The sequence below is a fragment of the Aspergillus eucalypticola genome (assembly GCF_003184535.1).
Source record: "Aspergillus eucalypticola CBS 122712 chromosome Unknown BO83scaffold_3, whole genome shotgun sequence".
NCBI classification, from domain to species: Eukaryota; Fungi; Ascomycota; class Eurotiomycetes; order Eurotiales; family Aspergillaceae; genus Aspergillus; species Aspergillus eucalypticola.
The window spans coordinates 586,528-613,065 of record NW_020290277.1 but is presented as its reverse complement, the minus strand read 5'-3'; the positions used below and the strand labels follow the sequence as shown (position 1 = coordinate 613,065).

General features: G+C 51.9%; 10 protein-coding genes across 10 annotated transcripts; 6 read left to right on the top strand and 4 right to left on the bottom strand.

Annotated features, from left to right (window-relative positions):
• Positions 1–2,866: 2,866 nt before the first annotated feature.
• Positions 2,867–4,648, top strand: BO83DRAFT_131825 (uncharacterized protein). The gene is made up of 6 exons (XM_025526101.1): positions 2,867–3,504; positions 3,568–3,653; positions 3,712–3,937; positions 3,994–4,074; positions 4,128–4,187; positions 4,249–4,648. The coding sequence occupies exons 1-6, from the start codon at positions 3,068–3,070 to the stop codon at positions 4,577–4,579; spliced, it is 1,221 nt and encodes a 406-aa protein (XP_025392135.1). The 5' UTR covers positions 2,867–3,067; the 3' UTR covers positions 4,580–4,648.
• An 807-nt stretch (positions 4,649–5,455) lies between these two features.
• On the top strand, positions 5,456–8,760 carry BO83DRAFT_374953 (uncharacterized protein). The gene has a single exon (XM_025530332.1). It carries the CDS (start codon positions 5,823–5,825, stop codon positions 8,586–8,588), a length of 2,766 nt encoding a protein of 921 aa, XP_025392134.1. The 5' UTR covers positions 5,456–5,822; the 3' UTR covers positions 8,589–8,760.
• A 164-nt stretch (positions 8,761–8,924) lies between these two features.
• On the top strand, positions 8,925–12,243 carry BO83DRAFT_434136 (F-box domain protein). Its single transcript, XM_025535758.1, has 3 exons — positions 8,925–9,697; positions 9,767–11,575; positions 11,621–12,243. The coding sequence occupies exons 1-3, from the start codon at positions 9,326–9,328 to the stop codon at positions 12,101–12,103; spliced, it is 2,664 nt and encodes an 887-aa protein (XP_025392133.1). The 5' UTR covers positions 8,925–9,325; the 3' UTR covers positions 12,104–12,243.
• A 301-nt stretch (positions 12,244–12,544) lies between these two features.
• BO83DRAFT_304149 (mRNA splicing protein SMD1) lies at positions 12,545–12,970 on the top strand (the record flags this gene model as incomplete). The annotated part of the gene is made up of 2 exons (XM_025527218.1): positions 12,545–12,587; positions 12,669–12,970. 2 exons carry the CDS (start codon positions 12,545–12,547, stop codon positions 12,968–12,970), a joined length of 345 nt encoding a protein of 114 aa, XP_025392132.1.
• A 607-nt stretch (positions 12,971–13,577) lies between these two features.
• BO83DRAFT_414035 (S-adenosylmethionine-dependent methyltransferase) lies at positions 13,578–14,711 on the bottom strand (the record flags this gene model as incomplete). Its single annotated transcript, XM_025534533.1, has 1 exon — positions 13,578–14,711. Exon 1 carries the CDS (start codon positions 14,427–14,429, stop codon positions 13,578–13,580), a length of 852 nt encoding a protein of 283 aa, XP_025392131.1. The 5' UTR covers positions 14,430–14,711.
• BO83DRAFT_434133 (succinate dehydrogenase assembly factor 3) lies at positions 14,682–15,324 on the top strand (the record flags this gene model as incomplete). The annotated part of the gene is made up of 3 exons (XM_025535757.1): positions 14,682–15,008; positions 15,082–15,181; positions 15,239–15,324. Exons 1-3 carry the CDS (start codon positions 14,772–14,774, stop codon positions 15,322–15,324), a joined length of 423 nt encoding a protein of 140 aa, XP_025392130.1. The 5' UTR covers positions 14,682–14,771.
• Positions 15,325–16,021: 697 nt separating this feature from the next.
• On the top strand, positions 16,022–17,061 carry BO83DRAFT_434132 (GNAT family N-acetyltransferase; the record flags this gene model as incomplete). Its single annotated transcript, XM_025535756.1, has 3 exons — positions 16,022–16,597; positions 16,690–16,799; positions 16,894–17,061. Exons 1-3 carry the CDS (start codon positions 16,228–16,230, stop codon positions 17,059–17,061), a joined length of 648 nt encoding a protein of 215 aa, XP_025392129.1. The 5' UTR covers positions 16,022–16,227.
• Positions 17,062–17,095: 34 nt separating this feature from the next.
• BO83DRAFT_374949 (KAR9-domain-containing protein) lies at positions 17,096–21,025 on the bottom strand. The gene has a single exon (XM_025530331.1). It carries the CDS (start codon positions 20,612–20,614, stop codon positions 17,366–17,368), a length of 3,249 nt encoding a protein of 1,082 aa, XP_025392128.1. The 5' UTR covers positions 20,615–21,025; the 3' UTR covers positions 17,096–17,365.
• A 686-nt stretch (positions 21,026–21,711) lies between these two features.
• BO83DRAFT_131564 (uncharacterized protein) lies at positions 21,712–23,815 on the bottom strand. The gene has a single exon (XM_025526100.1). The coding sequence runs from the start codon at positions 23,399–23,401 to the stop codon at positions 21,854–21,856; it is 1,548 nt and encodes a 515-aa protein (XP_025392127.1). The 5' UTR covers positions 23,402–23,815; the 3' UTR covers positions 21,712–21,853.
• Positions 23,816–24,366: 551 nt separating this feature from the next.
• Positions 24,367–25,523, bottom strand: BO83DRAFT_395588 (alternative oxidase; the record flags this gene model as incomplete). The annotated part of the gene is made up of 3 exons (XM_025533084.1): positions 24,367–24,877; positions 24,929–25,219; positions 25,270–25,523. The coding sequence occupies 3 exons, from the start codon at positions 25,521–25,523 to the stop codon at positions 24,367–24,369; spliced, it is 1,056 nt and encodes a 351-aa protein (XP_025392126.1).
• Positions 25,524–26,538: the final 1,015 nt, after the last annotated feature.

Here is a 26,538-nt window from a genome sequence, read left to right as displayed (position 1 = left end):
AATCTGCTGGTACCTCTCGCTCCTCGATCACTCCAACCCACACTAGGGAAGAATGATGGGGAAAAAGAAACCGGGCCGTAGTATACATGCTGATACCTGGGGTCTAGAATGCCTCAGGGATGTGATAATAGCCAGAGAGTATTTATGGAGATTACAGCGATCCTCTGGAGTTGACAGGAGGATCCGTGAGCTTGCAGCGATGCGCCAAGCTGTCGTCACAGAAAGTAACCTTTCGAAACGAAACCTGTCGATCTCCCCAGCGCATTGCGTTTGAGCATTGTCAGAATATAGTACGAAGGATGTATCCAATCATCCCTTCTACGGCGTATGGGAAAAACGGTAAGTGGGCATATGCTCTGCTGGAGGGGCGGCGCATCACTGTGTCTAAGGGGGGGCCATCTGGCGGAATAATCCAGAAAGACCCTTTTTCTTTTCTTCCGCCTGATTCTAGTTAGGTCTGCAAAGCCGGGCCATGAAAGGGGAGACGAAGCCAGAAACACGCGATGGCCCATTGTAAGCCCGAAGCGGTAAGAATCGGGATCCATAGCGTGGCTGGCGGCCGCTAAGGCAGTGGGGGCCAAAAAAGAACAGGACAAAAGTTCTGAGCCTGATGCATTCGCCAGAGGCTAGGCACGCTAGACGAAACAATGATCGGGTCTTATTGCTCAGCGTGGTGCGCGCGGGAAAGCCTCCCAGTGATCGTGGGAGGGAAGGGAATCCTCGAGGGGACGGTTGGTGGTATGGGTCCCAGCTCCCCCTGTTCCCCTACATTGCAATCCCTGGTAGGAGGATGAGGGAAGGAAGCATGCATCGCCCCGGGGAAGGAATGAATTGAACCGCCCATTGCTTATCGCCATGTGGTTCCGGATCTAAAAGGCCATGCCTCGCTATCATGACGATCTCGCACGACTCCACGTATGTCAGACGGCGTCGTTCGCAACTAGCTACCCAGCCACGACTGCCTTTAGCCCCGGCGGACACTTTTCAGACCCGCCTGGATATACGAATCAGGGAATTGAAGGTCCTTCGCATCCTGAAATTGGCCCCCAAACCATGCGGATTCGACAAATCCATCGACGCCGTCTCTGAAGGAAGATGAGCCGAAACAAACCAGAGCATCATCGGGCGGGGGGCTTGTTAATCATTCACTCGGTTCCTGTTACTGGCGGTGACGCTCAATGCCCTCAAGCCTTTTGGGGCTGGAGTTGTTTGTTTCTTCCCCCCCCCCAAAACTTTCCACAACCGATGGAGACTGGGGAGGAGAGAGAGGGGAGGCGAGAGGGGGTTAGGGTCGAGTAAACTAGTTTCAGCCGGTCCTTCCACTATGATAGGAGCTTGTTTCTGCTTTCCCAGGCGGCTCTCAGCCCAAAGCCCGCCATCTCCGAGTCTATTCCTCTCGTGGCTCGCGAAAAGAAGTGTTGGTTTCGATCGACGGGCCGGTTAGGGCGATACGATTGCTGATGTCAATTGCTAAGGTCTCCTTTAACCCCGTCATTATTCCCAGAGTGGAGTAGCGAGGGGACAGGGGGGCGCTTGCATCCCAAACTAATTCGAGGCTACTGAAGCTGACCAGGCCGGGTGCGATTGAGCTGTTGGGACCTTCACGTGGCGATGGTGCAGGACTATCCCCTATTGAGTACCCTGACTCAGAGCCGGAGGGAAGCATAATTCGACTGGCGTGGCCCATCTTGTCCGGAATAAATAAACTCAGAAAATGAACCGGATTCGCTCCTACTAGTTAGTAGTCAGTAGTCGTAGTGGTGACGGTGATGGGTGGTGAAAGCCGACAGCGTTGGGTCACCGTTTAAACGACTAATATTAGCTCAACAACAGAAATGTTCTTCAATGACGGACCCGCTTAACACGATGATGGAGATGGATGGTTCTCCATGCTCTACAATCATCAGACCACAAATGGGGGAAGCTTATGGCTACCAACAATGCGACCGATGGACATGATCAGATGAAGGGGAAGTTTCGTAGATGGGATCGTCCCCACGTCCAAGAACTATCCAAGGAGGTAACGCGCAGGTCAGTGGTGATTGTTGGGTTGGAGATCACAGGGAAAGGTAAAACAATAAAATAGAATAAAATAAAACATAGAAAGAGGGCCCTCTAGTTAGATGGAAGCGTCCGATGTGTGGCAGTGAAAAGAGCACACACAGACACACACACCTACACACACACACACACACACACACATAGCGCCTTTCATCGAGTGCGCGGGAGAGGATTTGAAAATAATAATAATAATAATAATACTAACCACAATAATATCCCGACCTGTCAGGAAAACCCCATAATCAAAACGGGGGGAACCATTTTTTTCAATTTTCAGCTACAAATTAAAAATAGCGAGAGAAATCCACGGTAATTCGTATACGAAAAAATCCAGGATAAGCGTAATTACTATTCCGATCTAGTGGCATAAGCCCAGCTAAATTACTCCATACATACACGCAGCACCCACCCTCGTTCTCTCTCAGGCATTGCCCACCCGCCATAAGCTGCCAGTCTCCAAAAGACGAACCACCAGGTAATCTTCGGCCCCCGTTCGTTGCGCTTATTCGGTCTCTCGCTCGTCTGGCTATCACTAGGCCACCAGGCGTTAAATACTCTCTTCTAGCCGGGCTTCTGGAACACAGGAAAGGGTTATCGAATTGATTTACTACTACTATCCATCTACCCGTCCGCCGTCCTGGCCAACCTACTACTACCACACTACTTACTTTCCCTGACTCCCGTGGTGGATATAGTTGCTGTCAATCCGGAAGGATTCTCTGCCTAAGCCTACTACCTAACTAACTGTATGTTCCGTACCCTGATTTGTTTTCCTTCGATCTACTTAGCACCTGTTGGTTTTTGTACTTCTTTCCTCATTTCCCTTTTCTTCCTTCATCTCTCCAACGTCTAAATAAAACCCATCCCCCATCGTTGATCTTCTACAATTTTTAATTCTTCTTGAATCATCTTCCTAAAAGATTCATTATCTTCATCCTTGTTATTCGCTCAGTTGTTGATCGCCTCTCTTGTTCTTGTGGTTTTGGCGTACTTAAATCGAGCACCCATGTTTTCCAGTGAATTCTATCACTCACCAGGCGACTCATTCGTTCGTCACAGACAGCTGGGCGATTCTATTCCACGAAGTTGGAGAGTACCATCACCAGCCTCGGCACCTTTCGTCGTTGATCTTACTCACTCTGATGGTGGTTCGGTTCCGCTGAAGTCTGAGACAACCCCATCGGATACCGCATCTGCGTCTACTCTTCCAGGCTGGCTTCCTGGTTTACCGAGTCCTGCTTCGGTCTACAGCTCTCCTCGGAGCGAAATATCCAGCGTTAGTTCAGGAGAAGGACGGAGTCATCTATCGCCTCTTCCTCCGAATCAGTACCTAGGCAGGGCGCCTTTTCCATCCGAGTTCATCCCACGGGATCTTGAACCAGCAGACTCATCTTCAAGACTGGCCCAAAGGAGTCCCTCGCAAGCCTTTTCACAAATATCACAGTATGTATTGAAAGAAACAACCATCTCTTCTGAGTGTTACTTACTGAAGACGTTTCCCTCCAGGGCGTCAGATTCTTCATTATTATCTCAGTCGATGCATCCCGGATCAGTAGCATTTCTGACGACTAACATGGCACACAACTCTCAGAGTATGTTCGCAAGCATGGCTTCCAAGCTCTTTGAAATATTGGCGCTGACGAGGAGCAGATTACGGTTGGCAAAACAGGCCACCCCAGCCTCTTCATCCGACTTCAATGCCTATGGATCAACAATCATATCCCCAGGCACACACACTTCCACCACAATCTGGTTACCCAGCAGCATATCCACCTCAGCATGCCACCTCACAGAGTTACTATCAGCCAGGACTCCCGTCTACACATTACCTCACCCCACAACCGGGTGTGCCCCAGAGCCGACACCAGCCTCGAAGGTACCAATATCCGTACTACCTGAGTTAACTGGGATAAAAATTGATTGATTTCATAGTTCTTCCATTCCATATCCTTATCCCAGCGCTTCCGTATCTGGCAGCCCACCTACCATGCCAGATCCCTCTTTTACATCAACGTGAGGAGACCGAGTGCATCAGGAGACGAATCGTATGGCTAACTTGTTCCTAGACCTCCTTCATACCTAGTCAATCAGCCAGATTACTACCTAACGCCGAACTCTTCACTCTCGTGAGTGGCCACGTTAGCCATCAAGTCTTCGTTCCACCTACTAACCATATTGCATTACCAGGCAAACCCCCAACTCTATTCCCCAACCACATAACCTGATGCCATCAGGGACAGTGTATTCCTCTCCCGAGTCCGCTCCCAGTTCCTCAGATCCAGATCAAGTTCGCGTTCTCAGTTTTCGGCCAAAGCCTCAATGTTGGGACCACGGATGCAACGGGCGTGAATTTTCTACCTTCAGCAACCTGCTCCGCCACCAACGAGAGAAGTCGGGAGTGGTTGCCAAAGCAGAGTGTCCCATTTGTGGTGCTGTGTTCACACGCACCACGGCCAGAAACATCCATGTTGCTCAGGGGAAGTGCAAGGGGGTAGCAAGGGAGCCGTCTGCCGAATAAACCCCCACACAGAGGCTAGCGTCCGGGGCCATGGACATGGCATGAGCGTCTGGTACATGGGCTAGGACATCGCCGAACCTCGTGAATGCGGGCTTACTGGCGGGCTTCGGGCACCAGCGTATTCTACCATTACACCGTCTAGGCGACGGACCCAGAACAGAGCACGGATCTGTACAGTGTACAGATGATGGGTGGATCAGAACTGGGAAAGCCCCACACCACGGACTTAAGCCGATGGACACTGCGAGGAGTGTCCACTTTTTGCATATCAACTTCTCGGAACGAATATTCTTGCATGTGTCGTATTATTCAGTTGCATTTGTTTAATACCCTGTGAGATATCTTACACTGGATAGCCATTTGATCACTTTGGATGGGAGTTTCAATTCATCTACATCGGACTGTCCGTTTGCCGAAAGCATACTGCCGTAAGGACGGTCGCCATTTACATTTCCGGCTGTCTCTTAGCACGGTGGAGAAAACGGAAAAACCGAGTTAATGACACATTTTGGCGAAAGACAGATAGCGCACAAGCGGGCTTCAAACACGGACCCCAAATACATTCCATTAATCAGTGTGCAGTAGTGGACGCATCATTGCCGTGTTAGGCTGGGTCAAAGACCATAAGCACTAAAAGAGACCAGGCTTCCTAGTTCCCCTCGACAACTATTGTTCTGCTCGTTTTATCTGAAACCAAAGCCCCTGCAGCCGAAATACGATGCGGCTTAGCCACACTAAGGGCCTCAGGCAGTAACCCCTCACGTCTAGCACGTGTGGATGACTGGGCCCGTCACCTGACCCAGTCATGTCGTAAGGCGGGTACTCGATCGGGGCACCGTGTATTTACTCCGATGGATAGTCGCATCCCAAGAACAAGTGACTCACCCATCAGCCTCCCCTCCAAGATGTCGCGTCATTGCTAACCGCCAGCTGCTGCAATTCGCCTCAAAACTGTCCAAGTCTTTTTCTGGTTCCTTCTTTGGAGAATACATCCACTTTCCGACGGCTTCATCCGCGCCCTTCATCAATTTTTGACAAAGTACAATTCAACCTCAAAATGACTCTAACAGCATCAACCAACTACACACGAGGAAAAGTACATTTATTGAGCACAAAACAGTTACGAGCACACCAAATATACCGAGGGGTCTTAACGATATCCCACTGTTAGATATCAGCCATTCTTTGTCCATAAACCTACATTTGCCGGCCTTTGATTGCCGTCGAGCTTGTATTTACCATCATGGCATCTGTGTTCACATACGATCCTGACCCTCCGCGGGTCTCTTCTCCGTGGTCCACATCAGGGTCCTCGACCCCTCAATTCTCAGGAACTGGCAATCGCACGGTGCCTCGAGCACGTTCAAGTACGAACTTGGACCGCGCGGATCCTGATTCACTCTCCGATTATGGGATCACCAAACTGGACCCTGAACCCCAAGAGGGCCCCACAGAGTACAAGCTTCATTTGCTCTTACGCCCTCGGCGACCCTATGTTTCCATGTCTACTAGCCACCTCGTGGGAGGCTCGTATCACTCCCGGGCAAGCTTGTCAGCCGATAGTCCCACGCCGTCCAGCTACGGGTCAAACCCGAAACCGCAGCAGACTCGCTCGACCGAAAGCCGTCAGCAAAGGCTGCAGCATCTCACAACGCAGCTTCTGTGGCGATTACAGCAGTCATCGCCCTTTCATTCATCTACCACTGCAAATCTTGTGCTACCAGTACTTCCAGAAGCAACACCCCAGCTAGGAGAGGCACAGAAACCTGCTCGCTTACTTCCCGGGCTAGAGGAGAGCCAAGGTGCTCTGTACGAGGTCGGTGTTGCTGATGATGGAACGTTTGTTGGACTCACTCAGGATGAGCTGGAGGAGAGCTTGTCCACTTTGCAGGTTATGGCCGCCAGCTTAGGCTGCAAGATAGATGTCCTACGCAGAGTGAATGTTGGCAGTTGCGAATGGGCCGAAAATCCCTACTCTGAGAACGCGGATACTGCAAAGGTCCATGCAGAGCGCCTTTGGGTTGCAGAAGCGTTGGTAAGCCCTGACTGGGACTTTTACCGCGTCAAGTCTCCCAATAAATGCCAGACGCAGGATGATTCATCTCCCGACAATGCGAAGGAAGAAGACTCGCTAGGCAGTTCCTCTGGTACTGAGCAGATCCGTATCTCCATTGCTGGTCCCAGCGCGGCCGGAAAGTCTTCCCTATTGGGTACTTTAACCTCGTCTGTGCTTGACAATGGCAGGGGAACAAGCAGACTAGGTCTGTTGAAACATCGGCATGAAATCTCGTCAGGGATCACCAGCTCTGTTACTCATGAATTGATCGGATATGCCGCAGATGAATCGCAGGCACAAACTGTTGAGGTAATCAACTACGCCTGTGGCAACGTTGCAGCTTGGGATGATATCCACGCCGCCTCGGAGGGTGGGCGTCTAGCGTTTGTTTCTGATCTACCAGGTTCAGTACGCTATATGAAATCCACGTTGCGAGGAATGGTCGGTTGGGCTCCTCATTATGTCCTCCTCTGCATTCCGGCAACTTGCGATGACGAGGCTTCTGCAGAATCTGGCCAATCTGCTGAGCAGTTTGCAGACATGACACTAGCGTTATCACACCTGGAGCTCTGTGCTAAGATGGAGATACCTACTGTGGTTGTGATTACCAAGATGGACATGGCATCACGCTCAGGACTGCGGAACAATCTGGCGAAAGTACTATCAGCTCTCAAGTCATCTGGCAAGAAGCCAGCGATGATGTCCGTTTCAACTGCCCAGACAGTGGCCCTACAGCGTACAGATCCGAAGGATGCGGCAGAGGTGCGAAAGCTGATTTCCAGTACAGAAAGCTGGGAATCAACTGTCCCGATCGTTCTTACGAGTGCGGTGGATGGCTCGGGCATAGGGAAACTTCATGCGCTTCTTCGATACCTCCCCCTACCTGCGAAGCCGCCATCACGGGACATCGCATTGCCGAAGACACCAGCTGCTCCCACCCTCCCTGAAGATGTCTTTGATATTGACGAAGTCTTCGCTATTCCGCCCTCCAAGGTATACTCAGTATCTGCGGAGCAAGAAAGGAAGAAAGCCCATGGCGTGGTTCTCTGTGGTCTGGTGCGCTACGGATCCATTTCAGCAGGAGACGAGCTACTCGTCGGACCTTTGATGACTAGCACATCTGACTCGGGAAACTGCTTACAGAGGCAGAGGAGTCGATCAGAGAAACGGCTGGACAGCATTCAGCAGTCTAGCGCGAATAGGAGCAGACCCGTTTCTGGAGATTTCTCAACCTCCTTTGTCCATGGATCACTACCTGGGAAGTCATCTTTCCCACCACAGGCATACTGGCAACGTGTCCGCGCAGTCAGTGTGCGGAATCTGCGACTCCCAGTTCAAAAACTGACACAAGACCAAGTGGGAACGATCGGAATAGAACCTTTGCCCTTGACTGCGAATGGGGAGGCGCCACGACTGGGAAGAATACGGAAGGGTTCCATCTTGTTCAAACTGGCAGCACCATCTGCTTCTATACCAAGGACCCTTCTGTTTCACACTGGCTTCGTAGCCAGCTTCCCGTCTAGCGAGTTCGCATCTCCGCTGTCCCCGCCGGTGCTGCTGGGAGGTAATGCCACAGTATATGTGGCCAACGTTCGCACGACAGTGAAGTTGTCGAGCATGTCTCTTGCAGAGGATGAAGTCTTCTCCCGGCCATCGTCACCGACTGAACCGGAGTTCTTCAGCTTTGAAGGCGACACTTCAGGCCACGAACGTGGTCACGAACCAGGGGTACAAGAGATGGTACAGTCGTCTATCAACCCAGGACAAGGCGATATCAAGATCACATTCGAATTTGTATCGTCAGTTGAGTGGATCGAAATTGGATCGAGGGTCCTTCTGATGCCTGGAACATCAGCAGCGCTGGCATCTGCGCAGGGGCCTAGCCAGTCTTCGGGACTAGAAGGCTTCCATGGTCGGGTGTGCGATGTTCTTTGTCTTGGAAAATACTACTAGCATATGAGCCGTTTGGGATGCTTTGTTTTGTTTCGCTTCCTGTGAATGGCTTGTTAGTTTTTGTCAGCGATTGTTATTAGCGATATACTTGTTTCATAAGGTATTATTTCTATCTCATAATGGATCGGATATATGCGGTACTTGTGGCAGAGTTAGCAACCTCAAATGTGAGCGAGTCAGTTTTGTAGATCATAGATATGACGACTATTTCTAGCAGGTGTCTAGTCACGGGTCCGGGGCCGCTGTCACGGGGAGGGGCGCTAGGCCCGGAAGGGAGGCCCCAACCACCGTCTCGCCGCCACCAAGTGGACAGCGTCCCACCGAGGATACGGATCTCCAAGCTCTACTCTGTACCCCGTGCTCCTCTGTGTTCTCGCTCAGCTCTCTTCAGTCCTTAGACAATACGAGAGTGGATTCCTTGCCGTGCTGATGTGTGGCATGCAGATCTGAGGCAAGTAGCATGCATCTGACCGCCGGTCCCTGATTGGCGGTTTCTTCGTTGCGGTGCCATCTGGTCGATCTGCCCGTGTTCCCACCGGCGCCCCGTCCTCGACTGCTTCGTTTACCCCGGATCCGATCCCGTCACTTCCGCTCCTAGCATCCTTATTATCACTCCGGACCCTCAGACCTATTCAAGACCGTCTCTCGGAACGAGAGCTCTTGATTCGCAATTGCGCCACCACTCAAGCGCCAGTGGTTGGCTTCCGTCTGGTGCTCGGAGCCCCTCCTCAGTCGGCATGGATAGCTACCATACATTATCCGCCAGCAGTAATATGGCTGGTCCCAGCAGCTTGTTTCTAGGATCGAGAGTCAGCTCCGATGTGGAAAATCTAACAGATGATGAAGAAGAGTTCATGTCCAGCGCCAGCACCGCTTCCCATGGGTCGGAGGAACGGACTGAGAATCGATCTGAACACGAGATGAAGACGGAGGATACATCGGTCGATATTCCGGTGACTCCACCCCGCAACAGCATTCAAGAGGATGTAGGCTCGGGAACCTGTCAAAGCAGTCAGTTGGAGAGGGATGCGACACCTCTTTCAACAACAAAGCGGCCTCTTCGCTTGCTCGATATGCCCATCGATATATTACAGGTGATTATCAAAGAGGTACGGGCTATACTTGATCTACTGGCTGCGACAAGTCATTACTACAAACTAACACTTGGATGACTCCAGGTAACGCATACAAATGACCTCACATCTCTCGCTCTGACTTGCTCTGCCCTCCATTCCTTGGCGATCCCCCAGATGTATTCTCGCTTTGATATCGTATGGCCGGAAACACTGTCATCCTCCGACCACCCGGCTGGCGTGGACGCTCTCTCTTACGGTCTTGCAACACTAGTGATGGGACAAGATATATTCCGCGAGCTACCCCCAGGGCGAGCGCAACCCTGTCCCCATTGCGGTTGCAATAGCCCTGCGCCGAGTCAAGATGACCCTACAGACACACTCTTGAAGATCCGTCGAGGCAACTACTATGCACAATATACTCGCAAATTCTCAGTCGGCAACGGTCCCCTTGTCTGGGTTCAAGAGTACTCTGTAACAAAGGAGACTGGCAAAATGTTGGGGACGCTAGTTGCTCTGGCTGTGGCTCGGATGGTCAACCTGGAGACGTTCGTTTGGGACATGCCAACCGGAGTTTTGAGAGATGTGTGGATAGCGCTTTCATCGCTAGCAAATCGGCCCGGTCATGAAGGTCGTCTGCAGCGCGTTTGGGTCCGTTGGCACGACAACTCTGAGAATACCATGCGTCCGTTGGCCGGGCCCTCCACTGCATCTTCCGTGACGCTTCCAGACACACAGGCATTGGCAGGGTCAGCTAGTAATTCCTCGCTACTACAGAGATATGGGCATGTAGAATACCCTTCTCTGTCGATACTCCCGCCGCTAAAGAGCTTGAGTGTCCTTGATATAGATGAACCGTCGTATCTCGAAGAAATGGCTGTACTTGTTGAGCGATCCAGAGACCGTTTGAAAGAATTACGTATTGGCATTTCTAGCAAGGTCTACCAAGCGCCTTGGTTGAAGCCGGCAGGAAGCTGGCAGGCTGAGCAGCCAACACCATCCCGCGGCCATCCCGGATGGCCGAAGTCTGGCGGCGTACTCGGGGTTGTTCTTGGAAGATCTGAGGAGCCCACACACCCCAATCGGATTCAAGCAGATTCAGTGCCAAAGCAGAACGCAGCCGAAAGTCATGCGGAGAATAATCAGCCGGAAAATCAGGCACTTTCTTTATTACATAGCACTCCAGGGTCTCCGTTGCCCGCGGACGACATCGCTTCCATTACCTTGAATATGCAGAATACGCACATAGCACAACAACAACCGCCTATCGCGTCGGAGACTAAGTTGTCACGAGAGATTCCGAACTCATGCTCGGAAAAGCCTTTGGCTGTGCCGGGGTCCAGTCACCAGATATTGAAGCTCGATACCCTAGAACTCGAGCGCGTTCCTCTGTCGATTCCAGTTGCGTTGCACGCGCTTGACTGGGCACAACTGACAACCTTGACAATCTTTCGTTGTGAGAGCCACGAAAAGCTTTGGAGAGCGCTGCGCCGGCAATTTTCCCCGTCTGTGTCGTCACGCTCGAAACACAGTAGACGTGAAGGTGATCAGAGTGCCTCTGAGTATCGCTTGAACCTCAGGCATATCCACACGGATGCTGTGTCGCCATATCTGCTGCTGTTTATCAAGGATACACTTGCGCCCAACACGCTGCAAACCCTATTCCTACATGAGGCACCGATGTATGACTCGATCGTCCATATCGATGCCATCTACAAGAACGCTATTAAGACCCATCATCTCAGCCTGCAAAAGATATTGGTCGATAGCACCCATCGGGCACCGGGGGGAAGCGAAATGCACAGTGTGCGGTGGTGCAAGTGGATGTTCACTCGCCAGATGCTCACATTTCTCAGCAGCGGACGTATGCCACGGCTGCGGGAGCTCTCTATAGCTCTGCACTCAAAGGACTGGGTAAGTACCAAGCGACCTCCTTATTTCTTGTACTAACGTCAGCAGCACTATTTCCTTCAAAGGCTACCGTATATGCCTCAGCTTCGCGCGCTCCATATCCCACTTATCGCTCGGCCGGCTCACCGAGACCCGAAAGAACTGGCGATGATGATCCTGGATATTGTGACTATCCGTCCGGAGGTGGGCATCACCTATGTAGGAATACAAGATAAATGTTACGAGATCTTGGAGGCAAAAGAAGGCGACGCCGGAGAGTTCTATGACACAGACGACAGCCATAGCGAGGGGTTCGTACCTGGGGGCGAGGAGTGGGCAGGATCAGACACAAACGAGGATGAATCTGACGACGACGGCGGGGTCAGCGCGATGGACTCGCACTCGGACCTCTCGTCAGACGACAGGATATCGTCAGACGGGGAGGGTTCTGAAATGGATTACAACAAGTCTCGAGTATCGTATCGGCTGCGAGAGATCTTGTTCTACGATGACAAGATCGCCATCTTCAAGGCGCGACATGGCGTTTTGTAAATTCCGGTTCCTTGGCGGGCGTTGGTGACATGTTCGGACTTTCTACAAGATACCATGAAGCGATTTCGGTTGGAACATTGTTAGCTAATCTAGGCATGTTAGCGATATTGGCTAGTCTTGTGCAATTAAAGCATACTGGGACGATACAAGACATCCTGCCTTGTATTTCGTAGACGGTCACGTGCCAGGGCGGTCAACCAAGCTCAGCCTCTGAGAGCCGCGATGTCGACAAGCGACCTCAACTCGACCCTGACGAAGCCGGCTAGTATTCGACTCGCCCAACCCATTTTCCCCATTTCAATACCCTGATTGAGTGCCTTTGCGCGTAAATCCACAACCATGAAGCTCGTCCGGTAAGCCAGCAGCTCCAGAGCGCCCGACGCAGCTCGTGCCCGCGAAGATTGCACAGCGACTAATTCCAATCCTCTGCACAGGTTTCTGATGAAGTGCGCCAACGAGACGGTGACGATTGAGCTGAAGAATGGTGAGTTTGACCCTCCCTCCCTTCAGGGCTTGAAGATCAGTGCCCTCAATACTCGTGAACCATCAACTCTGACCGAAATAGGCACCATCCTCCACGGCACCATCACCTCCGTCTCCCCCCAGATGAACACCTCCCTCCGCACGGTCAAAATGACCCCCAAAGGCCGCGACCCTATTTCCCTCGATACCATCAACATCCGTGGCTCCACGATCCGCTACTACATCCTGCCCGATAGTCTGCCCCTCGACACGCTGCTGATCGACGACACGCCCAAGCCCAAGAACAAGGCGCGCAAGGAAGCCGACCGCGGAGGCCGTGGTGGTCGTGGTGGTCCTCGTGGTAGAGGGCGCGGTCGTGGCCGTGGTCGTGGTCGTGGATTCTAAGCTGGATGGGATTGGTATTAGACATTGCGATTTCATTTTTACTACTACAACTACTTGAGGATCGGAGTTCTTTTTTCTTCTGTTTCTTTTGTTTCTTTTTGTGACTCTTTTTTTATCTCTTGTCTATCCTATGGCTGGGTGATTGATTTTGCGCTGAATGGGTTCGACATGATACTTGGTCTGGTTCTGGGTGTGAGGGGATAAGCTGGACCAGGAAAATGGGTGAGAAAAGCGGCGGTGATTTACGAGGTCTGCTGTGCTGGGTTGAGTTGCGCGGTGGATTGTCGGGTCTAATTTATTTATTAGACTCGAGACGAAACTGCAAGGCAGGTCGGTTGTGTCGATGAATGACCGAGCCGAGTCGAATCGAATCTACTCGAGATCGAGAAGAGAAGAGTAGTAGTTTACTCTACTGTATATCTATCTAATCAGTGGCCGCGACACAAACACACGAAGAAGAACAAAAAAATATACACACTTCATAGTATGAAGTGTTGTCAGAAATCAATCATACCCTCGTCTATCATCATCGTCATCATCACTCATTAGTCTATCATCTATTTTCCCAGTAGAGTTTATAAATCCCACCTATACACAACCTAACCCCCTAAGAAGAAGAAGTGAACTCCCTCCAAACCCTCACAATAACCAACTTCTCCCACCCCGCCTGCACCCCACTACTCCCAACCAACTCAGCACACCACTTCCCTCCCTCCAAATCCCCATCCCAACCCATGATTCTCTCCACCACCTCCCTCGGCCGATTCTGCGCACAAAGCAACACATACGCCACGCCCCTCTCACTCAACACCCTCGGAATATCCGCCAACAACCTCTCCGTAATCTCCATCCCATCTTTGCCCCCCGCATACGTCAACGAGAGAAAATACGACTCTCTCTCGAACTTTTCACTCCTCGACATGCCCCCTTCCTTATCTCCTTCATCATTATCCTCCTTACTAGGTAACCGCGGTAACTCCGGCGTAGGCACATACGGCGGATTAAACAGCAGGATATCGATCGAGTGAGGACGGATCGGGGAGGCGAGGTCGGAGGTAAGTGTTGAGGAGATGAGGGATTTGATTTGAGAGGTTTTAGAATCATCTGTAGATGTTGATTGGGTATTCTGGGATTGTTGTTGCTGCTCCTCAATCGCCTTCAAAACTGTCTGTCTCGTCGCAAGACATGCATTGCGGTTAACGTCCGTGCCGAGGGCAAGGACATCAGTGCGGCCGAGGATATGGTGGGAGTTTGCGGTGAGGAAGGCGAGGACGACGCCGGAGCCGGTACCGACTTCGAGGAGGAGCGGGGAGGGCGAGGATGTTGATGGGGAGAAGTGGTTCGTGAGCCAGGCGGATTCGCTGGATGAGGAGAGGGTGTCTAGGAAGAGGTAGGAGTCTTCGGAGGGTTCGTAGATGGTGTCGAAGGAGACGTGGGAGGTGCAGGGGGTGGGGAGCATTTTTTATCCCTTATGTGACTATTTCCGTCTTCTGTTTCTTTTTCATGGGTGGATTGGAAGAAATCAGGGAATTGGTATATGGTGGGATGATAATGGGTTAGTTAGTTGAAAAGAATATTGTATCGATTGAAACTCCGATGAACGAACCAATCATAGCCTCCCAAAAACGGAGTGCTGGTTGCTTTGCTTCTCCGCCTTGGAGGGATCCGCGGCAGTAATCGCATTTCATCATTCATTCATTCATTCCATCATTCCCGCCGACTTCGTCTACTTACAATTGTCACTTTACCTCCCACATTAACAGATCAGGAAAATAAGAAAGAAAAGAAAAAAAAGATCAGCATGTCCCAATTCCTCCGCTTCACCCCCACGGCCGCCCGCCGTCTCGCCACGCCATCCACCTTCGGCTCCAAATCCAGCCTTTCCGAGACCTTGGCCCTGCTCCCGCCGCTGCAGCTCTACCGTCGCATTCTCCGCGTTCACCGCAAGAAACTTGACCCCGAGATGCGGATTCTGGGTGATGGATATGTGAAGAGTGAATTCCGGGCTCATCGGAATGTGGACAATCCGTTGCATATTGTACATCCCCATCCCATCCCATCTTACTATGACGCATGTTGAGTGTATGGATTGCTAATTGCTGTGGTGGTAGATTGGTTTTCTTACAGAATGGCAATTATATGCGCAGAAGTTGGAGGGAGATGCGTGGATTGGGGAGAAGTTGGATAAGAGTAAATTGGATAAGATGAGTGGTGAGTTACTACTTCCCTTCAGTTGGTAGAGGGTGGTATGTGCTAAGTGGGAGATAGATCAGCAGATCGGGCAGTTGTATGAGCTTATGCAGGCGATTCAGAATAAGGATGGGGAGGGGGAGGGGGAGGGGGAGAAGCAATGATTGATGAGGTTATTGCAGGGGAGGTAGGTCTAGAAAACATGGGAAGAAGTAAAGATGGGATACCCGGATTGTATGATATGGATGAAGTCAGTGGATTGTGTAGATTATGTATATAGAGGTTAATGAGAGTGTTGTAGAGACTGCAATGATGAGGATCAACGGTATATAGTAGGAATGAAACGAACTAAATATAGGATTAACCTGCAATTACTGTGAATGACACACAAAGTACCAAGTACAGCATGTCAGGATATACTCAGAATAGCATGTCACCTATATTAGAGGTCATAAACCTACTGAACGATGAGATATAAAGGCGCTGCCATAGACCATAGAATAACTGCTCTGCCACAGAACAACCGGAAAACCACCCGAAGTATCCGATTTCCGAGATCGGGACTGATAAGCCAAATCGACATGCAGTTATGCAGATATGCATGTCCTAACCCTCATGACAGACTGGGTATTAAACACAGAATATAGTAAAATAGACATCAATTGATAGCCATTCCCCAATGACAATCAACCAATCCATTCTATACTACATAGTACATACCACTCGCCACACAAACCCTCAATCCATGGCAATATATGGTACAAACCCCCCCCCCATTCCACTGCCCCACCGTGCCTGAAAAGAAAAGAATCAAACAGTCAATCAATCCATCCCATTCCAATCTCATACTAAAAATCTTATGCACGCCCTACCGTCGACATCTCTATCTCCATTCCCCACACACCAGACCTAAACCATATAACCCAAATGACCCCCTCACTAACTCACCATCCCCCTCTCTCTTCTTCCCTTACCACCTCAATCTCACCACCACACTGGGTTCCCCCCATATACACAACTAGCACCACCTCCCCCATATTCTCATAGAGATCAACGAGAACGAGAAAATGCCCTCCCTCCTCGAAGACCCCACCACCCACATCCCCCCACCAACCCCCAACTCATCCTCCCTCCAACCCATCTCCCGCACCCTCCGCGACAACACCCGCATCACTCTCTACCCCATAACCACGGGGCCCGACTCCCTCCCCTCTTCTCTCCTCCACTACCTACACAGGGAATTCTCCGAAGAGATTCTCAAAGGTTGTACCTATCCCATGGAATCCCCCCTCGAGTATGACCTGTACCGGACGTATTGGTTTGGGACGTTTGCAGTGGTTGCTGTTGTCGATGATGGTGAAGGGGATGGGTTGAGGGAGGGGAGGGATTGGGAGAGCGTTTGTCTGGGGACGTTTTATGTGAAGCCGAATTACCCGGGTATTTCTCTTTCTTTCTCTCTCACTTATTCATTGTTTATTTGATTTGATTTGTGTGGCGGATTTGGGGATATGCTAATGAGACTGGTGTAGGACGCTGCTCGCATGTTTGTAATGCCGGGTTCTTTACGACTCCCGCGGCCAGGAATCGTGGTGTTGGGAGGGTTATGGGGGAGGTTTATTTGGAGGTGGCGCCGAAACTGGTACGTTTTTTTTTTTTTTTTTTTTTTTTTTTGCTTTGTGTTCTTTGGAGAAAGAGGGGGGGGGGGGGTCTGGGTGGGTGCTAATTCTGGCTAGGGATATAAATACTCCGTGTTTAACCTCGTCTTTGAGAATAATGTTGCTTCGGTCAAGATCTGGGAGAATCTGGGATTTCAGGTTATTGGTCGTGTGCCGGGTGCTGCGCGTCTGGCAAATAGTCCTGATCTCGTTGATGCGCTTATCATTGGGAGATCCTTGGTATAATCAAAACGAAAATAAAATAATATACATATATAATATAAAGTGTATTGCAATTAAACCATACCCCAATACATGAAGTCGCTCCCTTCAATCAATGAAATACTCCTAAATCAATGCGAGTGGGGAATCAATCTAACAACCGGCTTCAAGCAATCTGGTATCTGACACCACTGGCTCCCGAACCGCAATGCCAATATGCATAGTACATGAGTGTGTGTGTGAAGTTAATGCGAGATCGAACAACGGAAATGCTAGAAATCAAAGACCCCCGGAAATGCTATGTCACATAGTATGGTATCTTCCCGATTTACCGCCATGGCGGCCGCTCTCCGAGCTTGCTGCGAGGCGTCAGGTTGTTCTTCGGCAATGGGATCAGGCTGATCCGCCGGTTCGCGGAATGCCCCAGCGCGGTGCCCGGCCGCGGCGTCTTCGTCGGACTGGCAATGTTTCGTTCGTGGTCATGCGACACACTGCGGCTGAACGACAGCCCCGCAAAGCTCTGTCGGCTGCGCGGCGCGTTCGACATGCCGTCTGGCCGCCGGAGCTTGCTGTAAGGAGGAGGGTCGAGGATAGACCGATTAGGTGTAGGGGAGCCCATGCGCTCTGGGCTGCGATTCGTCAGTCGGCTGGAAACACGACTCATAGAGCGCGCCGTCATCGGTGCCGGAGAGACCGACATGTCGCGCCGGAACGGTCCCATGGGTATAGTCGACGAGGGCCGTGATGTGCGGCCAGGAGCAGAGGGCTTGCGAGGGGTAGGATTGGGTTTGTACACGTGGCCGACATATAGGTCGTTCGTGTTGGTGCTGTTGGTCCAGCGCGGCCGATTGGGAATGGGTGACGGCGCCGGCTTGACAGGCTTACGCGCAGCAGGGGTAGGTGTGGCGGCGCCCATCCGACTCGGTGACGGCGCAGTGAGCGAAGGCTTCGGGAGAGACGACTTCTTGCTGGTCAGCGCGGCCGTCGCCTGCGGGATGCCCGAGTACCGTCGCATCTTGGACATTGTCGTCCGCGCTGCTGAGCTGACCGAGCTGCCACGTCGACTAGACGTTCCCATAGGCGTCGCAGAGCCCTTGAGAGGGTTGGCGGGCGTCATCACCACTGACGATGCCGGAGAACTTCCTGGAGTATCGGCGACACTGCCGGTCAGAGGACTGTCCATCGTCATGATACTCGAGATTGAGTCCCGGAGATGCTGTGATCGGACAAAGTTAATGTCCTCCAGCCACTCATCCATCACCCGGACACTCGCCTTCAGGGCGTCGATTCTTGACGTCATGTCCGACAGCAGTCGCAGAATCTCTCCGTTCACCGTCAGTCGGTCATCGACACCCTTGCGAATAATCGACACTACCCGCTCAATCGCTGCCACATAGTGCTGCTTCTTGGCCTCGTAGCTTTCAATACGTTTCGTAAACAACGTTGTATCGTGCAGATGGGCGCATGTCTCGATGGCCTCCTGCAGTTTTGCGATGCTGCGTTCCACCGAGTCGAACATTTTCTGCGCCTGTCCACCCGCGTTACGGAAGACGAGGATCCACCGGTCTTCGTTGAGCTCTTTCTGCAGCGCATCTGCATCCTGCTCTAGCTTTTGAAAGCTCTGTTCAAGATGGCCCCGCCGCTCCTCGAGCTCCTCACACGCGCTGGGAAAGATCCTCTCAGCCCGCGCTTGGAACATGGACATTCTCATCGGCAAGAAATCAAGCGACGCTCGCAACGGTTGTATTCGTGCGAACAGCGCGATGAGGTTCGAGTGATTCGTGTCATCATGTGGCGTCTGAATAACCGGCATGTCCATCGTCGGTGGCCCGGTAAGGATGGGATCTATACTGAGTCGTTTGCTGGACAGCAGTTGCGCCTGGGATGGGGTCTCTTCCACGATGGTCTCCAGCTCATTGATGTCGAGCCCAGAGGCGCTAGAGTCCTGCTCGCCTGCCAGCGTCCAGTGCCGTTTCTCTTCCATCTCGAAGATCAGCCCGGTGAGACTCTCTACCTCCACCGTCACATCGCCCAAGACGTTCCCCCACAGCTCTTCCCACTCCATTGCCAGCTCAACCTGTCCTTTGACTCCCCGGAGTCGATTCTTGATGTTGGCCCAGCTTTGTATGATCGTGTCCATCTGCACGACGATCGTCTGGAGGCTATCGGTACTCACGTCGCCAATATCCTCGCGTAGCTGCACTTCCTCGATCGCCCTGACGTAGACGTTGATCAGGCTCTCGAACCGGATGATCGCCTTGTCCACCCCCTCCAGACCTTCTCGTCCGGCCGCAGCTGCCCACTCCACGTCATCTTCTGCATCCAACCCCCCTAGCACATCCGAGGCCTTCTTGACCCATATTTGAATTTGCTCTGCCGCTCCGGTGAGCGCCCGAACCGCCGCAGGGGCGGTTGCAATGGATGAGATACTAGCCTCGAGCGACGACGGTTGCGGAAGGGGGATGGACGTCAGCTGGGAGAGTTGGTTGCTAAATGAGGCGCGAGAAAATGAGTAGATGGACTCCGTGCGCTGCAACCCCTGGGGGTTGAAGTAGGATTGTGAGCTTAGGGAAGTGGTCGATCGTGGGCGCGGAGAGTCTTTTGGCGGTGGCGGGGGTGGATTCGAATCGTCTTCATTGGTGCTCTGTATGTACTTCTCAAAGTCTGTCTGCTCGGGGACGTCAGGTAGGGGCGCTGGCCTAGGCTCTAATGGCGCCGGAGCATGCTGAACGACAGACATGTCGGTTTGGGGCTCTTCCAGAGTAGCCTCTACCTCAACGGCCTCGTCAGCAACGTCTTCTGCACTTTCTTCCACAAGTTCTTCTGCAACGCCTTGCTCCGCAACAGCGTCTTCTTCGAAAGGGTCTTCCTCGATAACGTCTTCCCCAGCAGCCTCAACCTTCACAGCCTCTTCAGGCTCTTCGGCCTCTTCTGACAGCGGAACCTCTTCTTCCAGCCCTTGATCCGGAGGCAGATCCAGGGGACGATCCGAGTCGGGTGTCGGTACTTCCCCCCACTCCTCTGGGGTTGCTTCCGGTAGCTGCGGTTCGGGGACCTCTAAGTGGCCGGAATCACTTTCGTGGGATTTCCTATCTTTGTGTAGCCGAGGCAGAGCATTCCATGAGCGACCTTTCTTTTCGATCTTGATAGATTTGGATAAATCCTGATGCGTCTTGTCGAGTTCTTTGATTTGTTCCTCGGGAATCCGACCGACAGCACCGGGGTTGCGAGAGGGACTATTGTGTTTGTTACTACCGTCTAGTAACTTGACGCGGGCAGCCAGGCCGGGGGACAAGCGACGGAGAATTGACGGGCGGACAAGAGTCTTGTCGAAGCCGAGGTCGTGTTGTTGGTTATCGTCGGGTTCACTGCTACTGCCCAAGCTGCGGAGGCTTCGTAGGGACGACTTGGGCTTGATTCGTCGCGGTATTGACTGGTCGACATGGGAGATAGACAGGGCGGGTGGAGGAGGAGGAGGAGGGGAGGAGAAGAACTGCGACGTGGACAGGTTGGCCCCGGCATCCGGGGGGTGGGTGGTCGCAGTGGTAGCCGTTGACGCGGTGGACATGGCACGCATGGATGCGATCCACGAGGGGGGATGGGCGCTGGCCTGTAGGATGCCAGGAACTAGTGTGTTTAGTGAAGAACGACGGTGGGTAGAGGAATGTGGTTGATGGGCTGAGGATGCGCCAACGCTGCGGCCGGGCTATGTCAGCTAGTATGTGCTTGGGTAGTAAGTAGAAAGTAGTGTAGTTTGCGTTCCGTTCCCTGTCCGTCTGCTGCTGCCCCTATCCGGTTTCAGCCTGTCAGATAATAAGAATGGAGTAATCGGGCTGTGAATGTGTAGGCGGTCGGGCTACACCGTCTGTGCTCTTTGCTTGTCTTTCTTTGCTTTTTGTCTCTTTTTTTTTCTCCAACACCAAGGTAAGAAGAACTGCTTTTTGACAAAAATGACTGACTACATGATAGACGATTGGGCAGCAGAGGGGCGGACATAGCAAGGGAAAGAAGAGGGAGGGAGAGAGAGAGAAGAAGGAGGTCAAGCCAGTTGGAATGAAGGATAAGCGGCAACCTGTCCCTTTCGGGCTCTCAGGCGAGCAGCCGATCACCCGTTTGGGGGGAGGAAATAGTAAGGAATAACCGGGGGATAATCCCCTCAGTCTCCCTTTCAATCGTCAGTAAACTCTATCCTCAAGGGAATGGTAAATAACCAAATTGACTTTGGCCTGACCGTTACACCAGTCCGGTCTCTTGGGTTATTTTCCCTGTCTTCATCTCCTTGGATCTTTCTTCCTCCCGTCTGAGTGGCGTTCGGTTGGTTGGTTTACTTTGTTTGTATGGTTCTCGTCTCGAAACATGGCATTCTCGCTACCAGCCAGCCATTCCTATGTACACTTCCATCCATGGATCCCTCCCGCGACCCCGTGCAGGATAGATTAAGAAAAATGATCGGACAAGATAAGGAAAAAGAAAAAAAAAAAGAGACAGAAAGGTGTGCTCTGCACCGAACACAACAGTCCCATGGACTGTAGATGACCAAAAGTTGAATTTATACGCTTCTCCCAGCCTGACGTGGCTGGGAGGACAGCAGAAGAAATGAGGAGTGACACCAAAAATAATTCAAATCCAACTGCACTCCGACAAGTAAGGGGTATCAATGAGCGTCGGAGTAGACAGCAAACAAACGCAATAACCAGTCGCCATACGTGGTCCCAATCAGTTTCAACCAGTCCCAATCATTACAACTCTCCTTTCCTCCCTCTCCAGCGAAGTTGTTAGTTACTCATGTAGACCCTTTCTTTTCCCAAGTTCCCCCTCACATAGGCCGTACCACCAGATCGTCGGGTGGAAGGCTCGCTGCTGAAGCTCGCCTCTCGCGCCAGTCTCGGACGAGCTCCTCGCGCACCACTTTACACCAGGCCAGAAGAGCCTGGTCGAACTGTCTCCAGGCCTCTTCACTGTTGCCATGCACAATCCCCATCACATCCATCTCCAACTTCGTCTCCCACCGGAGCTCCGCCGCCTTCACCCAGAAGCGAAGGTTTTCGGCCCGTCGGTAGGGCTTGGCCACATCCTGATGGTAGGTTTTGATATCGAGGAACGGCCGCTTCGAGTTCTTGACGGCAAAATTATGGGCGCGCACCAGGTCGCGTCCATCCCGCAGCCGTTCCAGCATGGCGGGTGGCGGTGAGCCATCCTCCGGCGCAGTCCATGTCGGCAGCTGCGCGTCGGAGCCGATCAGACTACGCAGGAACAAAGTCTCGCGCTCGCGCTCCTTACCGATCCATTCACCCTCGGTCCAGATCCAGGCGGCTCGCTCTTTGGCTTCAAATGACTCCAGTTGAGCTTCCCGGGCCAACATGTCACGCACGTTGGCCATCCATCCGACAATGTCAGACCGTTCGTCCTCGCGCAGGCCGTCCGCAAAGTTTCGGGAGGCCCACCGCTTCAGGACTTCCAGCACATTGAACAGCTCTTGTCGTATTTCGCGCTCGCTTTTGATCTTCGCCAGTCGATCGGGTCGCTCATGCGCAGTGTAGTAGATCTTAGCGGCTCGGATCGCAAAAGTGACAGTGTCTAGGACCCGCATGCCCTGGATCTCTTGCCAGGTCTGCGGGGTTGCTTCTGCAGGCGCCTGACGCGAGGGGTCTTCCGCAGCGTCGGGCATATCGTCACTCGAAAGACTAATCCGCGGGGGAATCATCTCCGCCGGCGGTTCCTTTTGAGCATCGATCGATTCGATGCTGTGTTCGGCTTTCTCCAATGCGTCCCGCAGATCCTTCCGCAGAGCCTTGAGTTTAGGTGGGGGCGGGATGTGGTGCGTTTTGATGCTGTAGGTACTGACCGTGGGAGGAAGCATGACTTCAACATCCTCATCATACACCTCCTCCCTAGGATCTATACTTTCACTTTCGTCATCGGTGGGACTGGCACTGGTCGGACTGAGAGTCAAGTCATCAATAAACCGAGCGTTGGGGGTCAAGAGCAGTCGCGGCATATCCTCCGGCTTCTTTTTCTTCTTAAATTCCCTAGCCTGGGCACCTTTGCCGTCCAGTAGACCGGTTCGTGCAAAGTAGTATTGCAGATGAGCGATGCTACCCAGGCTCATGACACTCTCCCGGTTTTTGGCGGACTCCGCAAACTCGACCCCCTGAGGGCGAATGTATCCTCGTCGCTTGGATGAGATGGAGACGGAAGATCTGGCATCGGCGGAAGTGGCGGAAGAAGTCGACAGAGAGGAGATGGTCGAAAAGGTACGATCTGGCGACGGACAGGAGGAGATAGCCGGCGTCGCTGGGATGGAGGGGGAGGGCGACGAGGCTCGAACAGGGGCCATGAATTCGGGCTCGACAGATTCATCCATATTGGGCGTATGCTAAGCTTTGGACAGTTTGTTTGATGGGAAGGGTTGGCACTTTCGCAGACGATAGATCTCAACGGTATGGCGTTGGAGGGCACAGATCCGGTTTGGGCGAGAGATGGGATATGCCTCACACTAAAGCAGGAAAGGACAGGTGGTCGTCGGGGGGGAACAGGAACCGTTTTGACGTGATTAAAAATAGGGATAGGGCCTCGGATGAGTGACTGGTGATGGTGATCGATCGGCCGACGAATTTAATTTGGGCGTGACTCGAAAGGGGGATTTTTACCACTAAAAGGGGAAGCGGGTCGATGGCCGCGGTGCCAACTCGTCGGCCACCGGGAGTTGTCGTGGTACTTTCTAGATAAGTAGTCCTGCACTGTTATTAATAGCAGTGCCGATTGCTTTCTTTTTTTTTTTTTTTTTTTTTTTTTTGTTCTCTGTTCTGCTTCATTCAGCTCTCCCCCTGAGGTAGGGCTGTTCGCCTCATCACTCGAGTCAGGTTCATGACTTCGAACTTCCAGATATCCACCTCCTTTTAGGAAGTGCTTATAGGGAATCATGCAAAGCGTCCCAAGAAAGTCATCCGGCCGGGCGGCCCTTGTCCTGCCTAGGCTTAGCGCCTCCCCGGTGCCTGGAAGCCCCGCATCCAAACTTCGGCACGGTTTTCCATCCATCTTTGCGCTCAGGAACACCCGTTCCCATCACTACTGGTGGGATTTATCACTCCTGATCATCTCGGAGCGGAAACTTGAAACATTATCCATGTTCATAACATCCATTGTCGTCATCTTTGAGAGGAGATCTCTTCGCTAAATTGGATGTGCTAATCTAGGATATATGAAACATCAACACCAGTTCGATAAGCCCGATGTTGCACTGACAATAATATGCTGACGCTCAAGCCGCATTGTAGACCCGGTCCAGCCGGTTGTCTCTGAAAGAAACCAAATATCTGGCATGTGAATTCAAATCACCTCCTCTCGCTCCCATCCAGTGGGTTTCAGGTCTGCAATCCCCTTGTTCGGATGCGCCTTTGTCGGATCCTTGTACTTGGCGGCATATGGATTGGGGTCTATCGCCTGGTTTAGGTTTCCCAGTGTATGGTTTACCTCCCGGTGTTTGGCTTCATCTGCCCGAACATACAGCAGGAGATCCTTCATGCTGCGCTGACCCTCCGGCATCTTCCAATACTGCACGGCGATCTCGGGGGCCTCCGTCTTCTCCCATGCGGGAAGACTTCCAGCTTCAATCTCCTTGATTGCGCGGGTATATGTGATCACCGCTTCCTCCTCGAGGTATCCGACGAAACGGTGGCATATGCGTGGCGACATGAGGTAAGACAGGAAGAATCCGTTGAAGAAAACCCCTTGTGCTCCAAGAACCATCAGGCGCATGAACCATCCGGGCTCTGCGAGCTTAAGGAAGGTCAGCAAATGCATACGCTCGTTGTATGCTTCCTCCAGCAGTGTTTCAATCCTAGGCGTGGTCAGTGTCTGTCATCTTTGATAATCGCGAGATGTAGCATACCATCCATTATCTCTCTTCATGCGTCGCAAACTTCTCAGATGTCTCAGCATGCCTCCCACCATGCCTGGTACGCCAGCCACGCTTTCCAGGAAGATAAAGCGCGTAAGCCACTTCTGCTCTGTCATTTTGAACCTGGCCTCGTGTTCCCTGCCTGGTGGAGGATGCCGATATCCAGTCACAAGATCCATGCCCCATCTCAGCATCCGCACCGTTCCCAACGCAACCCAGTCGGCCCAATTCTTTGCGTCTCGGTGCGCGATTGCGACTTGTTTCATCTGCTCTTCGGTATAGCTGGTATTGTCAGCTCCACTCACTATCATGCATGCGCGAGATGAACGTACACAGGATGGACCCAAGCTGTTTCCACCTCCTTCACATGAGGAGCAGTCGGGGGAGGGAAGAACTCCTTGATCTGCGACTTGGGCGTGGTTGATATGAATCGCTTCCCAGCTGTCTGATGTCTATTTGCCACCAACGACCCGCTACAGCGCAGACCGCTCATAGCAATGACACCGGAGTAATTTCGAGTAGCGATATGCATATATGACTTTGGAATGGCAGCCCGAATGGGCGCCGTGGCTGTTAACGAGTTCATTGGGTATGAAAGCAGTCGGTATGCTCGTAGTAGAAGATAATATGGAAAACTCAATAATGAAGTATTCACTTGTTGCTTGATCGATATCCTATGTATCAGACTGATTACATGTACAAACCCCTCTAAACCCCCATCCCTATTTATATTCCTCAGCCCCAGCGAAAATTTTCAACATCCATTCATTGTCTCGTATCCAGGGTATGACTCTACAGGGCAGAAAGGTTCGGCAAAAGCCGGGAGTGGCACTGGCGCCCGGAACCATACATACAAAACGGCAGGAGTGAGAGAAAAAAGTCACGCGGATCGAGAAAACCCGGATCCATCTACTATACCAAGACATCAGGACCCAGTATAGGCTTTTGACCCTGAGATTAGTTATCTTAGCATTAACAACTCAAATTTGCTCAGCCACGTCTGCAGTAGAAATTTCCAAGCAATTTTCGTATCCATGGATAATGGGTGTCGATTTTGACGAGGAGGATTTTGTTTTGTTTCTTACAAGGTCTGGATTAGTTACAAGGTTGCCGCTGTTGCCGCCACGCCAGGGCGGTATTTGGGGGGTTGTCTTAATGACTTTCTGTGTTTATCGCTATCGCTGTTGAGTTAATCGTAGGCCTGACATCTTTGTTTTTGAGAATAATCAGGTTTGCATGGTAGTAGCTAAACCACGTCGTAAAATACAAAGTGTCAGATATGCTGTAATAATTGGAATGCAGGACTTCGAAAATAACTTAGTTACCAGAGGTAAGGCCTACTACTTCGAAACTTCCTTTCCCATCTTACAGTGCTCTGCTTGCCTGCCTTGATCACCGCCACAGGGATACACATGACATAAACTAGCGTTAACAATAGCCCAAATACTACAGGCTCGGCATCGAACTCCCCCAATCCAAGTATGTTCACCGCAGATCCTCTATCGAAAAACCATTGGAATCCCAGGTCCCAATAGTAGCAACCCATTACTAGCGGTTACAATCACTAATTAGACCGACTCCCTCGCATTAAAATGACATTT

Excerpts from the sequence above, each read along its gene's own strand:
- BO83DRAFT_131825 (XM_025526101.1), top strand. The coding sequence starts at position 3,068 with ATGTTTTCCAGTGAATTCTATCACTCACCAGGCGACTCATTCGTTCGT. Across the intron at positions 3,938-3,993 it reads AGCCGACACCAGCCTCGAAG|TTCTTCCATTCCATATCCTT; the intron begins GTACCAATATCC and ends TTGATTTCATAG. Across the intron at positions 4,188-4,248 it reads ACGCCGAACTCTTCACTCTC|GCAAACCCCCAACTCTATTC; the intron begins GTGAGTGGCCAC and ends TTGCATTACCAG.
- BO83DRAFT_374953 (XM_025530332.1), top strand. The coding sequence starts at position 5,823 with ATGGCATCTGTGTTCACATACGATCCTGACCCTCCGCGGGTCTCTTCT.
- BO83DRAFT_434136 (XM_025535758.1), top strand. The coding sequence starts at position 9,326 with ATGGATAGCTACCATACATTATCCGCCAGCAGTAATATGGCTGGTCCC. Across the intron at positions 9,698-9,766 it reads TACAGGTGATTATCAAAGAG|GTAACGCATACAAATGACCT; the intron begins GTACGGGCTATA and ends GGATGACTCCAG. Across the intron at positions 11,576-11,620 it reads CTCTGCACTCAAAGGACTGG|CACTATTTCCTTCAAAGGCT; the intron begins GTAAGTACCAAG and ends TAACGTCAGCAG.
- BO83DRAFT_374949 (XM_025530331.1), bottom strand. The coding sequence starts at position 20,614 with ATGCGTGCCATGTCCACCGCGTCAACGGCTACCACTGCGACCACCCAC.
- BO83DRAFT_131564 (XM_025526100.1), bottom strand. The coding sequence starts at position 23,401 with ATGGATGAATCTGTCGAGCCCGAATTCATGGCCCCTGTTCGAGCCTCG.